This window comes from Macaca nemestrina, chromosome 11, assembly GCF_043159975.1.
Source record: "Macaca nemestrina isolate mMacNem1 chromosome 11, mMacNem.hap1, whole genome shotgun sequence".
NCBI lineage: Eukaryota > Metazoa > Chordata > Mammalia > Primates > Cercopithecidae > Macaca > Macaca nemestrina.
The window spans coordinates 84,447,428-84,461,234 of NC_092135.1; the positions used below are offsets into that span (position 1 = coordinate 84,447,428).

The 13,807-nt window shown below is 34.4% G+C and overlaps 1 protein-coding gene across 1 annotated transcript in view; it reads left to right on the forward strand.

Annotated features, from left to right (window-relative positions):
• The window catches only part of LOC105468260 (zinc finger CCCH-type containing 15), a 30,121-nt gene extending 16,709 nt beyond the window's left edge, over positions 1-13,412 (forward strand). The window contains exons 6-10 of the mRNA XM_011718360.2: positions 1,358-1,540; positions 2,779-2,925; positions 3,069-3,170; positions 4,045-4,168; positions 5,858-13,412. Coding sequence (XP_011716662.1) covers positions 1,358-1,540; positions 2,779-2,925; positions 3,069-3,170; positions 4,045-4,168; positions 5,858-6,048 — 747 coding nt within the window. The 3' untranslated portion in view covers positions 6,049-13,412. The remainder of the gene's footprint in view (positions 1-1,357; positions 1,541-2,778; positions 2,926-3,068; positions 3,171-4,044; positions 4,169-5,857) is intronic.
• The last annotated feature ends 395 nt before the right edge of the window (positions 13,413-13,807 follow it).

Consider the following 13,807-nt stretch of genomic DNA (forward strand, 5'->3'; position numbering starts at 1 on the left):
TTTTTTCTATTTTTTTAGTAGAGACGGGGTTTCACAGTGTTAGCCAGGATGGTGTCGATCTCCTGACCTCGTGATCCACCCACCTCGGCCTCCCAGAGTGCTGGGATTACAGGCGTGAGCCACTGCGCCCGGCCTTAAATGCCATTTTCTGAGGTGAACTTTCTCAAATATGGATAAACAAAATTACATACCCAGACAAAAATCCCTATTTTTTTTGCATAGAGTGGAAGGAGGCCTGTTAAACTAACCCACTTAATAATTTATTTAGTTTCAATAGACATAAATTTTTTAATTTTAAGGTTTAAAATATTACTACATATCAATTCCAGAATGAATTTTTGGTAGGTAGTGGCTCTAATTCCAGGAAATATACCATTAAAAATTGGTTCTTTATATCTCAAACTTTGCATTTATGTCTATATTTATAGTGTAGTTACAGTGAAAAGTCTTGCTGTGCTAGAAAAATTCTAAATACTACATTAATACACATCTGTTATGTTTGTTTTAGGGGGCGGATACTGTTTGTTAATTTTCTCTTACTTGCAAAGCTTATTACTTGAGGCTTAAATACAATTGTATCTTCCATCCATGTTGTGAAGGGTGACTCTCTTTTGTGTTCCTTTCGTACCTTGCTCCTGTATACTGCTTGTGATTCGTTTTTATTTAGGAAAGATCAAACCAAAGAAAATTATTTATTCGATTTATTTGTTTTTTATTTTATTTTTGAGACAGAGTTTGGCTCTTGTTGCCCAAGCTGGAGTGCAATGGCACGATCTTAGCTCACTGCAACCTCTGCTTCCTGGGTTCAAGAGATTCTCCTGCGTCAGCCTCCCAAGTAGCTGGGATTACAGGCATGTGCCACTATGCCCAGCTAATTTTTTGTATTTTTAGTAGGAGTTTCACCATGTTAGCCAGGCTGGTCTTGAACTCCTGACCTCAGTAGGTGATCCACCTGCCTCAGCCTGCCAAAGTGCTAGGATTATAGGTGTGAGCCGCCATGCCCAGCCTGATTTTATTTTTTTATAGCCAATTGTATATTCTGATTTGGGGGTGTATATTTGCAAAGGGTAACTGAAACAAGTCATTTTTGTATGATTTAGAATTTAGAACAAATGAAAATTTTTTATAGATTCCCCTTTAAGGGAATTTGTCATTGTTTTGGGTATTTTAAGATAAACATATGTTGCATTTTTGCAGAGAATAGAAGCTAGACAGAGCACCCTTATGTACAGAAATGAATAGAATGTACTTGTGTAATAGAACATACTTGTGTCTATACTTGTTCCATATACTTAGGCATTTACCTTGGAAATGGCTTACACTGAGCCACCGCTTGTGAATAATATTGTCTCTATAGGTGTGCAAGCATTTCCTTGAAGCTATTGAAAACAACAAGTATGGCTGGTTTTGGGTATGCCCTGGAGGGGGTGATATTTGCATGTATCGTCATGCACTTCCTCCTGGATTTGTGTTGAAAAAAGATAAAAAGAAAGAAGAGAAAGAAGATGAAATTTCATTAGAAGATCTAATTGAGAGAGAGGTAACTAGTATCCTTTTCCTACCATAAAAACTGAAAGCAGTATTTATTGTGAAATTCTAATACTTACCACTTGGGGGCAATAGCCTTTTATGAAAGGAAAAAATAAATATATATTGAGATCTATTTCCAAAATTGCCCTACTTTAATTATTCTTGTATATGTAAAGTGTTAACCTAGCCATAAACATGAGCCAATCATGACATTAATTTTAGGGTTGTGAAACAATTTTTTAAGTACTAGCTACTGGCTTATCAAATTGTTTCTCTGAGATTGAGTTACTCAAAATGCTTAGTTCTCAGATTGATTGAATTTTTGTAGTTTTAGATTTTTTGCCCTGTTTTCTTTTGTTTTTCACTGGTATTTCAGTTATTAGCATATGTATGGAAGAAGACAACACTCTAGTTTTTAAATTACATGTTTTATCAGCTCTGGACTCAAAACACTCACTCTGCTTATAGAAGGGAATAAGTCTGAAGAGGATATTCAGCACTTGTCTTTGGCTCAGTACAAAACACAGTTTTTATTCTATGAAAATTTTGAGATTATTAGAAACATTAGATTTAGGGTTGCATATTAAAAACTGTATCCATTTTGCCTTATTATTTAGTGTCTCAGTCAGGATATAACGTACTATAATAGAAAATATAGACTTCAGAGTCAGGTATGTTTGAGATGGTTTGTGTACTGGTTCTCACACTTGTTAGCTATTCATCTTTTGTAAATTCCCCATTACCCTTTGTTCACTTATTTTTGGGAATCCGTGCATTAGCATGTATAAAGCATTTAATACCTGGCAGGTGTTCAGCAAATTATTTGTTCTATATATTTATTATTTGATTATTGGCCCTGAGAAGCAGGTGTTTTTTTGTTTGTTTAGTTTTATTTCTCATCTCCTCAGAAACACAAGTGAAACTTGGATATTGTTATAGTGCTTTTTATATTTATTATTTTCAGCAATTGATTCATGTTAAAACAATTTCTTATGACAAGTAAGTTTTACTCATCTTCAATGTTGAGAAGAAATCTAGCTCAGAATAGTATATTTTTAGTGTTTGTATCTCTGGATACTCATTTTGCTCATTGCCATGTAAAGTAAAAATATACATATATCAGCTTATTCAAATGTAATATATTCAGGATAGTCATGGGCAAGGAATTAATCACATTAAGAGAAACTGCACTAAGCACTATTTGAGGTGAATTCTGTGGGAAAAAAAATTAACTCTTTATTGTTGCAGCGTTCTGCCCTAGGTCCAAATGTTACCAAAATCACTCTAGAATCTTTTCTTGCCTGGAAGAAAAGGAAAAGACAAGAAAAGATTGATAAACTTGAACAAGATATGGAAAGAAGGAAAGCTGACTTCAAAGCAGGGAAAGCACTAGTGGTATGTCTCTGACTCACCCAAACTGATTCTTTATTCTTCCATTTTTAATTTTCTGTGTCATGCAAGATTTTGTCCTTATTTCATCAATGACAAGGAATGTTTAGATTTTTGACCTGAGTTGATATATTTGTGTGTCTGAATAGATCAGTGGTCGTGAAGTGTTTGAATTTCGTCCTGAACTTGTCAATGATGATGATGAGGAAGCAGATGATACCCGCTACACCCAGGGAACAGGTGGTGATGAGGTAAGAGGAAGTTTTGTGCCTCATCTCCTTATGTTAATTGAAAGAAACAATAAATAATATCGCAACATGGTTAAGAGCCACCAACATCAGAGCCACGGTACCTGGGTTCAAATCCTTACTCCAACCATGGGAAATTACTCTAGGCCTCCACCCTCATCTGTAATATGGACATAGTGATTATCTCTACATCATAGGGAGTTTGTGAGAATTAAATGAGTTCATGAATTAGTTCTTTATACAGCTTAGAATAGTGCCTAGTAGGTGGTTGAGTGCTATATGTATTACCTGTAAAAAGTATGTTTTGTCCTCCTTCTAAAAGAAAAAGAGTAATTTTTGTTTAATATTTTATGTTTAAAGTTATGGGACAAGTGCACTAATTTAAAACTACAGTGTAGGGAGCATGAGACAATAGCACAGTCATTTGGTTGTTGACAGATTTAGTAATAACAGATAAGTTACTATTCATTTTTTGTGTACTTACAAAATTCTGGCCTCTGGGTTGAAAGAAAAAAATCGTACTCTATATATAAAAATGTGATGGCAGAGGAAGAAGGTTCATATACCACCTTGCTATTCTTTTTAAAAGAAACTTAGGAAAAATAATTTTGACAATAGATCTTTTGTTTTTGTTTTTTATAGAGACGAGGTCTGGCTTTGTTGCCCAGGCTGGTCTCAAACTCCTAAGCCCAGGTGATCCTCCAGCTCGACCTCCCAAAGTGTTGGGATTACGGTTGTGAGCGTCCACACCTGGCCAGTAATTGGTCTTTTTTTTTCACTTGGATCAGTGATAATTTTGGCTAATTAAGATAAATGTCAGGAGTAAAAGAAAACTGTTCTTATTTGTAACAACTTTCTTTTCTATATGTTGTTAAAGGTTGATGATTCAGTGAGTGTAAATGACATAGATTTAAGCCTGTACATCCCAAGAGATGTAGATGAAACAGGTATTACTGTAGCCAGTCTTGAAAGATTCAGCACATATACTTCAGATAAAGATGGTAAGTATGCTAACTTTTGCCTAATTTTAAGAACTAGGAAATTGTCTATAGGGGGTTATACCAGACTTGGCAAACTTAGATGTGTGCAGGTACCAGACTGGTAACATAAATGTGTGGTTTGACCATATATAAAAAGAGTAATAAATAGTAAAAGGCCAGACATGAGCAGCTGGGTATATATTAAAATCATTAATGGAAACTAGAAGGAGACATAAATGAGCTTGGAGTTAAAGTCAGTAAGTTCACTTTGAGACCTCATGAGTTTGAGATTTTTTGATTATCAAAAGTGTACTGTCTGGGATATTGTATAGACATGAACACCCTGCAAAACATCAGTGTTTTGGGGTAGGTAAAAGAAGAAATACTAAGGAAAGACATTGAGAAGGTCAGAGAAAAATTAAGAAACAAGTTTCCGAAGAAGCAAGTAGGATGAAAAAGAATATAAATAAGTTATAGTTGTAATTGGTTATAGGAATAAGGTGCCAGTTTCATTGAGACTGCAGTGATAACAGTGAGAAGAAAAATGAATGCAGTCCTCTCTATCTTAATGTTTAGAGGGAAGACATGGTCATGGAAGGGCTTTTTAGGATATGGAAAACCTAAATGTATCTGTAGGTCAGAGGGAGAGGATCTGGTAAGGAGGAAAAGTTGCTAATAAAAGATCAGTTATAGAAGTAAGACATGAAAGTATAAATAATGAGTTAGGTATGAGAATGGAGGGAAGGCTATCTAGGATTGTTGGTATAATTTATGTCTAATTGTGCCTTGAGTTAGGTACTTAAAGAAAGGGGTAAAAGTTTGGGAGAAAATGGCAGAAGAAATGCCCATTAAGGCAAAAGCCGAGACAGAAAAGTCTGAACTTTATTTTTACAATAAAAGCACACAAACTATAACTTGAAAAACCAGCTTGCCCTCCCAAGATCTGAGAGTGTTAGCAAACCACTGTCTTGCCTGTATTCAGATTGACTTGCTCTTTGTAGAAGTAGGGGCTTTGGTGACAGTAGACACAACTGTAAATAATTCAGAGATTATAAAATTCCCAAGACTTTGTCTTCAGAGATGTTTGAAATAGCTAAAATCTAAATTAGGCTGTTAAAAAATGTCTGTGTAAATGTTGATGGCATTAAATAAGAAAAGGCAGCATTTTTTTCCTCTCAGTTATTTATAATCTATAAGGAAAAGTAGCTGTGTATAGCACTATGTTTTTTCTTAACAATTTGATTACATGATGAAGATTTTCTGCTGTCACAATCACAGCATTACAACAGCGTGATTTAAATACTATTGCAAAACCAAAAGCCAAGTAACTGCTTATATTACAAACACTTTTTTTGTTTCTATAACCATTTATTCAAATAAAATATTGTATGGAAATTGACTATTTAAAATCGAATTGCTAGGTTATGTCGGGAACACAGAGGTGTAGAAGATTGACCCTGTCCTTAAATGTATAAACCATTAAGTAGTCAAATGTCTACAGTGAAAAACAGTATTTTATACTAGGTATAGATAATTGGCACAAATAAGCTCAGAAAAGAATGATCAGTTCTTGCTGGAGTAATTCTAGGGAAATGGCTTTCATGGAGAAAAGGAAAAGAGGAAGTGTAGTATGAGTCTGTGTTGTCTATTGCTAATGTAGAATGTTGTTTTCTGCTTCTATGCCTTACTGATTCCAGTTTTTATTTTTAGAAAACAAATTAAGTGAAGCTTCTGGAGGTAGGGCTGAAAATGGTGAAAGAAGTGACTTGGAAGAGGACAACGAAAGGGAGGGACCGGAAAATGGAGCCATTGATGCTGTTCCTGTTGATGAAAATCTTTTCACTGGAGAGGATTTGGATGAACTAGAAGAAGAATTAAATACACTTGATTTAGAAGAATGACATCAAACACGTCACTGAAAAAATTAAGTCAGCTCAGCATGAGTTGAAATTGACTACATTAATTTCTTTCCACCTAGAATCAACAGGATGTTTATTTCCTATGCTGATTCTGAAGGAGTTAACCTCCTGCGAAAAAGGAATATTGTCCCTACGTCTTCTCTTCTGACTTTGGCTACATCTCATAGTAAGTTCAGAGTAGTTCATGATAAATTGAAAATATAATGGTCATTGCAGAAAATGATTGATTGTTGTAACTGTCCACCCAAGTAAGAAGTGTATCTGCTTTTCCATCTTTGGTTTTCATTTGGGCATGTGCTATTACCAGAAACAACAAACTTACATTTAAAATACCCTTCATTTGACACAGTTTTTAATGAGTGATTTCATTTCCTTTGTATTTGTATGTTTAGAAGACTGCCTAAAACATCAACACTGTACTTCATAAAGGAAACTGCATATGCAGATTCAGTATTGTATATCTTTGGACAATTAGATGGACATTTAAAATGGAACTTCTTATATCTGACAGGATCAGCTACAATGCCCTGTGTTAAATTGTTTAAAAGTTTTCCCTTTTCTTTTTTGCCAATAAAATTGTAAATAAAGACCATCATACATTAAAATCCAAATATGGGCCTTTTCTTAAGTTTTTCTATGAAAAATTTAACATTTCTAGCTTGAGGATTTAAAATACCTGTTAATAGTATCACATAAGGCATTGTTTCTTAATATTTACTACAGAAGCATCTAGAGTACTTGACAGTACTACGATGAGTTTAATAACACAAATACTAAGCTTCCAAAAAGACTATAGGTGATGTTACATGAAAGAGTGACTTCGGAATTGATACAACATCAACCTAATTAAATATCACCTGCAGTTGAATCAAGTACTGCTTAAGAATCGTTGTTGAGATCCATGGTGTTAAAATAGTACATACTAATGTAAGTATAAACAAATTCACCAGAAAACTTTGGGCTGAGGGTCTTTGTCACTAAGATCCCCTGAAAAATTAGGGTGATAATACATTTAAAATAGACACAATTTGCTCATGACATATTTAATACTAGCTACACCTTTTTTATTGTTGTGTATTTTCAAATAATATGCTACTTTTGTTATTTGCGAATATAAATGGATTTTAAGACAACTAAGGTAACAGCACTAAAATGTCAGGTGAGCTGGGCCCTAATCTCATTTCTGCCTTAGATAAATTATATGATTTTTAAATCTCTGAATCTTTGTTTCTTTATTTGCATATTAAAGTTAAGACTCAATGATCTGGCCAGGCATAGTGGCTCACTCCTGTAATCCCAGCACTTTGGGAGGCTAAGGCAGGTGGATCACTTGAGGTCAGGAGTTCAAGACCAGCCTGGCCAACATGGCGAAACCCCATCTCTACTAAAAATACAAAAATTATCCGGGCATGGTAGTGCATGCCTGTAATCCCAGCTACTCAAGAGGCTGAAGCAAGGGAATCACCTGAACCCGGGAGGCAGAGGTTGCAGTGAGCCAAGATCATACCACTGCACTCCAGCCTGGGCAACAGAGCAAGACTCCATCTCAAACAAACCAAAAAAAAAGACTCAACGATCACTAACGTACTTCTAAGTTGTGAAGCCTAAGAAATTCATGATTGAAAATCTTGTCAAGTGATAAATTCAAAGTTGATAAAGAAATTGACTTCCTAGTTGTTTAGTACTAGTACTATAGAACTGACAGTTTTTAAATACAGAACATCAGGAGCCAAGTTTATTTCCCAGCTACAATGAAAGTGTACTTAAATACTTCATATATATATTTTATATATTTTTTTAAAAGCTTGAGTTTTAAAGTTTATGTTCATGAAAGATTTGTTCCATTGTTTTGTAAAAGTTTAAATGGTACTTACTGCATTATTTAATAATGAAACATTTTCAGGATAGTCTAAAGAGCTTAAACCTTTTTTCTATTTTGAAGTCATCTAAAACGTTTTCTTAGAATTTATCTTATAAATAAAAGTTAAAATCCATTTACTTTAGACCAAGCTTTTCCAACCTGAAGCCATGTGCCACATACCGCCCAGAATGGCTTTGAATGTGGCCCAACACAAATTTGTAAACTTAATTAAAACATGAGTTTTTTTTTTTTAATCTCAGCTATCGCTAGTGTTAGTGTGTTTTATGTGTGGCCCAAGACCGTTCTTCCAATGTGGCCCAGGGAGGTCAAAAGATTGGACACCCTTGCTTTCGACCTTAAGTTTGGGGGCTTTTTATTTTTAAACTGTATATAAAGTAGGGCCACATAAACAAAAGGATGCTGAAAGATTTTAGGTGTGTTTAAAACATTACTATCTTACAGCAAATAATGTGATCTCAAAAGTCAAGGTGTTTTTTAGTAAGTATCGATATAAATTAGCAAAATGGTTCAATGTGGAGGTAATTTTTTATACCTACAAGTCTTTAATTACTGGGTGGCCTTCCTCTATCTTGCCTTGAAATTTCTTCCATTATTGAGACAATACATGCACAGAGAATGTCAAAAGTATTTTAATCTGAGAGAATCAGAGTGCAAAATTTAATCTGCTTCTAAAATTATAGTACATTTCAGAGGTTTATAGAAATTTTTGTATTTTCAATGTAGTTACTCAATATTGGTACAGTTAATTTGAAATTGGCTCTACTTTTCAAACCCATTTATATGTAAATAACCATTACAGCCTATAGTGATCGCATGTTTGCCAGTCTTTCTAATTCAAAATACAGTCATGTGTCACATAACAAAGTTTCAGTTGCCTCTGCACTACATGTACAAAGGTGTCCCATAAGATTATAGTAACTGTATTTTTTTTTTTTTTTTTTTTTTGTGAAACGGAGTCTCGCTCTGTCACCCAGGCCGGAGTGCACTGCAAGCTGCGCCTCCCGGGTTTACGCCATTCTCCTGCCTCAGCCTCCCGAGTAGCTGGGACTACAGGCGCCCGCCACGTCGCCCGGCTAGTTTTTTGTATTTTTTTAGTAGAGACGGGGTTTCACTGTGGTAACCAGGATGGTCTCGATCTCCTGACCTCGTGATCCGCCCGTCTCGGCCTCCCAAAGTGCTGGGATTACAGGCTTGAGCCACCGTGCCCGGCCAGTAACTGTATTTTTACCTTAACCTTTTCTATGTTTAGATACACAAATACTTACAATTGTGTTATAATTGCCTGCAGTATTCAGTACAGTAATATGCTGTACAGGTTTGCGGCCTAGGAAAATAGGTTATTTCATATAGCCTATTGGCAGGTGTGGTAGATGGTAGGCTGTACCCTCTAGGTTTGTATAACTATGATGTTCACACAACTGAAATCACCTAACGATGGGTTTCTCAAAACATATCCCTTAGTTAAGCGGTGCATGACTGAAGTTACATTGTGAATTTTACCTTATCTTTGCACAGATGGTTTATCAGATGCTGTAAGCCCATCATACATGGACCGATATAAATGGTATAATTGTACAGTATATTTTTAATGTGTATTATTCAGCGCTGACCATTAAATGATTCAGAATGTGATAGCAGTGAGATTACAGGATCAGATCATTAAGAAAACATTGCATCTATCAGGTTTTAACACATAAAGTGGACAAAGGGAACTTACGGCAGACATTCATACAGATAATTAGTAGTATTATTATATGAGTTATCTTGTTCTGGGTAGTTAACTTTGTATAAAGAACTTTCAGAATCACAGACGAGATTTCTCCCTATGTCTGTATAAGACTGTGATACTGATACAGATACATATCCACATACACTATTATGTTAATGCTTCTAGGTACTTAGCACACCATTCATATCATATGAACTCAGATATATGTTGTAATAAATTCGTTTCAAGGAATACCAGATGAGAGGATAAACTACCAAAATCTTGTGTTTTGGGGTTTTGTCTCTTTTTTTTAAGCATATGTCTTACTGATGATAGGTAGGTTCTCTGAAAACAAAGATAACACTTTACTTTTCAATTGTAGAAATTACTGGAAGCTGAACTCTAACTAGAATTTGACAACATCTGCAAAATTTTATAATATTTCTAGAAACAAACCCAAATGAAATAATAGTGCAAAATGTATTTTCACATTTTCTCCTTTTAATGTTGTATTTTTTAATTGTTACTCTTTGTTAATATCGAAAGAAGAGAAAAGGAGATTCGTTTTCATTAATTTCATTAATATTGTGTGCTTTGCCACACATACAGCACTTGTATTGGGCACTACAGATAGCATGAACTGTATGACAGTTTAAGACATGGTCTCAGCCTGATTTGAGTATACATTTTAGAATGAGAAAATCACAACTATACAAGGCAGAACTAGTAAGTTCCTGACCATTAACAAAGATGCCTTTTCAATTAGACTTTCCAGTATTTTACATTCAGTTTCATTGAGTTTTTTGTGTTTTTTTTTAAAATAAAGATTTTCTTTGTGAAGATAGTGTGATGGACATTTTTCAGACAAAGGTGGTTATTTTGTACTCAGTCCCGAGAGGCATACATTTCTGTTACAGCTGATCTGGTTTTCAAATGTAAAATTAACTTGTCCTTATGGGACTTAAGTATCAAGACTTAGTTTCCTTACTCCTATGTAGTTAGCCTTATAAACCAAAAGACAGTGAAATACTACTTTTTTTTGCCAGTTAATCTCCAGGGTGTTTTTAAAGGACCATATATCAGCTTCATTCCAAATGTGTTTCATTCCACCTGTGACTCCTTTAAACTATATTTTTATCTAAGTCTTAGGAAACTGTATATTTTAGTGACAAAGGTCATCAATATGACTTAAGAATTTTTTATGTTACCATATTTGATGATTATGTATTTTGAATTATCTTTTTACAGCATGTATGGAAATATATCAGAGAATGTATAATTAAAAGAATTTAAAATCTCTCAAGTTAGAAGTATAGTATATAATATAGTAATTATGTGGATCACTTCATGATTGTGCATTATTGTATATATGGACATATTTCACTTAAAAGAGAAATTTAATGCATGAGAAGTGGAATCCAATGTGTTAGGAATCTTCATCTGTGAATTTTTACACTGTGCTGAATAGGTACTGAAAGTAAAAATTTTAGTAACTAAATCTGCCAGGTACAATCACATGTGCCTGTAGTTCCAGGTATTCTGGATTCAAAGGCGGAAGGATCACTTGGTCCCAGGAGTTTGAGCCTGCAGTGCACTGTGATTGCATCTGTGACCAGCCACTGCACTCCAACTTTAGTGAGACCTTATCTCTTTGAAAAAAGCAGGGAAGGGGATGATTAAATCTTCTTTGATAATTAATTTTGAGAATATTCGATTGAAAAACTAGATAATTTGTGGAGATACGTTGTCTGTCAGTTGTATACAGACTAACTACATTGGTGATTCACTCCATGGATCATTTTCTTCAGATACGTTGGGAATTATTATCTACTCCTACACTTAGGGCACTAATGACTCACCATAGAAGGAAAAGAAAAATTTTAATTTACGTATAAAAAATTTTTTTGATTGAATAGATAATTGTGTATATTTGTGGTTAATTATTTTACACTCTGGACCTATTTCTACCCATGTAGGGAAGAAACTTAATCACTGATATCTTCAGCCTGTCAGATACCTACCACTGATATCTTCAGTCTAGTTTTAAGAAAACCTAGGACTAAGAAGAATTATATAATCAAGTTCAATCTAATCATGGCCATTTTTTAATTACCTGACCTTTTTTAATACTTTTTCCCAGAGCAACCTTCTAAATGGAAGGGCAAAGCCTCAACTATCTACAATGCAGCTTTTAAGGACTCCTAGATGTATGAAATGCCTTATGTACAGGAGATTCCATCTATGCCTTGACACCCACACCACTCCCACCCCTGTTCCTCTTCCAAGAAGGTTTTTGGCAGCAAATAATTCTCTTTATTATTATATTTAAATATTTTTATATATTCACATTAGGGATAACAACTAAGAAAATTATTTAATTGGCAGATTGATTAGGTACTTGTCGATTGATGACATGTATAACAGTCCAAATGGTATGATAGGTGAAGCCAGTGCAGTAGCACATGCCTGTCATCCCAGCACTTTGGGATTGCTTGAGCCCAAGAGTTCGAGGTTGCAGTGAGCCATGATTGCGTCACTGCACTCCAGTGCACTCCAGCCTGGGTGACAGTGTGAGACTCCATCTCAAGAAAAAAAAAAATTGTATAAAGGGTGAAGGTTTACCCTTTATTAAAAAAACGAAAGCAGAATCAATATTAGAAGAGACAGAAGTATTAACACAGATGAGTTGTCTATAAGAAGATGAGAAAAAGTGAGCTACCACCTCATAATGTTTAAAAGGCTGCAGGGGTATTCACAGGAACAGTTCTATAGTATGCTAATGATTATATACCTCTGTGTACATATACAGCATGCTACTGTACAAAAATAATACTATCTAAAAATACAGGAATGCAAGGAACAAGTGAGTATCATTTAAAGAATCAGTTCTCTTGATAATCCATTTGCACAAAATCAAAGGTTTCTTCTGGGAAGTACATAAATGCACTTTTCACTCTATACATGCGAGTGTCATGTGCATGGAAAAGAAAGGGAGAATCTCAAAGACTTCTATAGCTAGAGATGACAAAATATTCTTGATATTGAATAATCATGTTGAATGCCTTTTAAATCTCTCGAATGCATTAGTGTAAAATGTAACAGTTTTAAAAGGTAGCACAGTTCCCTTCCACACAGAGTTAGCTGACCTCCCTCTTTCAGAATTGCAGAATATGACTCACCAGAGAGGCATGTGGCAATTAATTTCAATCAACTATTGCTAATAAGGGATAAACTACAATAAAATCCTCAAAATTAAGAGCCAAATATTCTTTGTTCAGATGTTGTTCCCCCTCCCCCAGTTTGATTATGTAATCTGTACAATTATAGGAAGAAATACAAGATTAAATAAGGTGAACTTCTGTTGAAGAGAGAATACCAGATAGTACACTTCTTTTGCTGATTTTTTAGAAATACTGAGTTTGAATTTTCAAAGGAATGAATTTTAGCATAAGATGGCCATACCAAAAAAGTGCTTGCACCTGAAATTTTTCATGTTAAACTAGAAGTGCTATGAAAGTACAGTATAGAATATAAGTTTTATTATGTTTAGAAAAGTATATTATACTTATTAAAAAGTCATTTTTAATCTTTTTACTGAATACTTAAGTGTTCCAAAAATGATTTTCAGAGCATTACTGGACATTTTAATTAAAAAGAACTAGTTAGTATGAGGAGATAGAGACAATGGTAAATATCTACTACTACTCCCTGCCCCCAGCAAAAAAAGTGCCATTCAGGGAGTAGGAAACAGCAAAAGTGGAATTTAAGTTTTCCTGAATGGATTTAACCTGTTAGCATTTAAAAATAGTATTTTGTGGTCAGTCATCTTAAGCTTGTCTTTATTTTATCTTTATGTACATAGTTTTTATTAGAAATAACACACATTAAAATTTAACAAACTTTGTATGCTGCCTAGAACTGTACTGGTTTATTAGAAGTCAAATACAAATAGAATTTTTTTTAAGGTTTCAATAAGATTCTTAAATGTATAATGTAATGTATTACTGCTCATTCTTCTTAAACAGAATTGCCTGCTGCTAACAGTTTTGAAAAGATTGTCCATCTTTTTCATCTCTTCCCTTTGATAGTTGAAGATCAGAAGACCAAATGCAAAATTCACTGTCAGAACTTGTCCAGAGGCAAACAGTAAA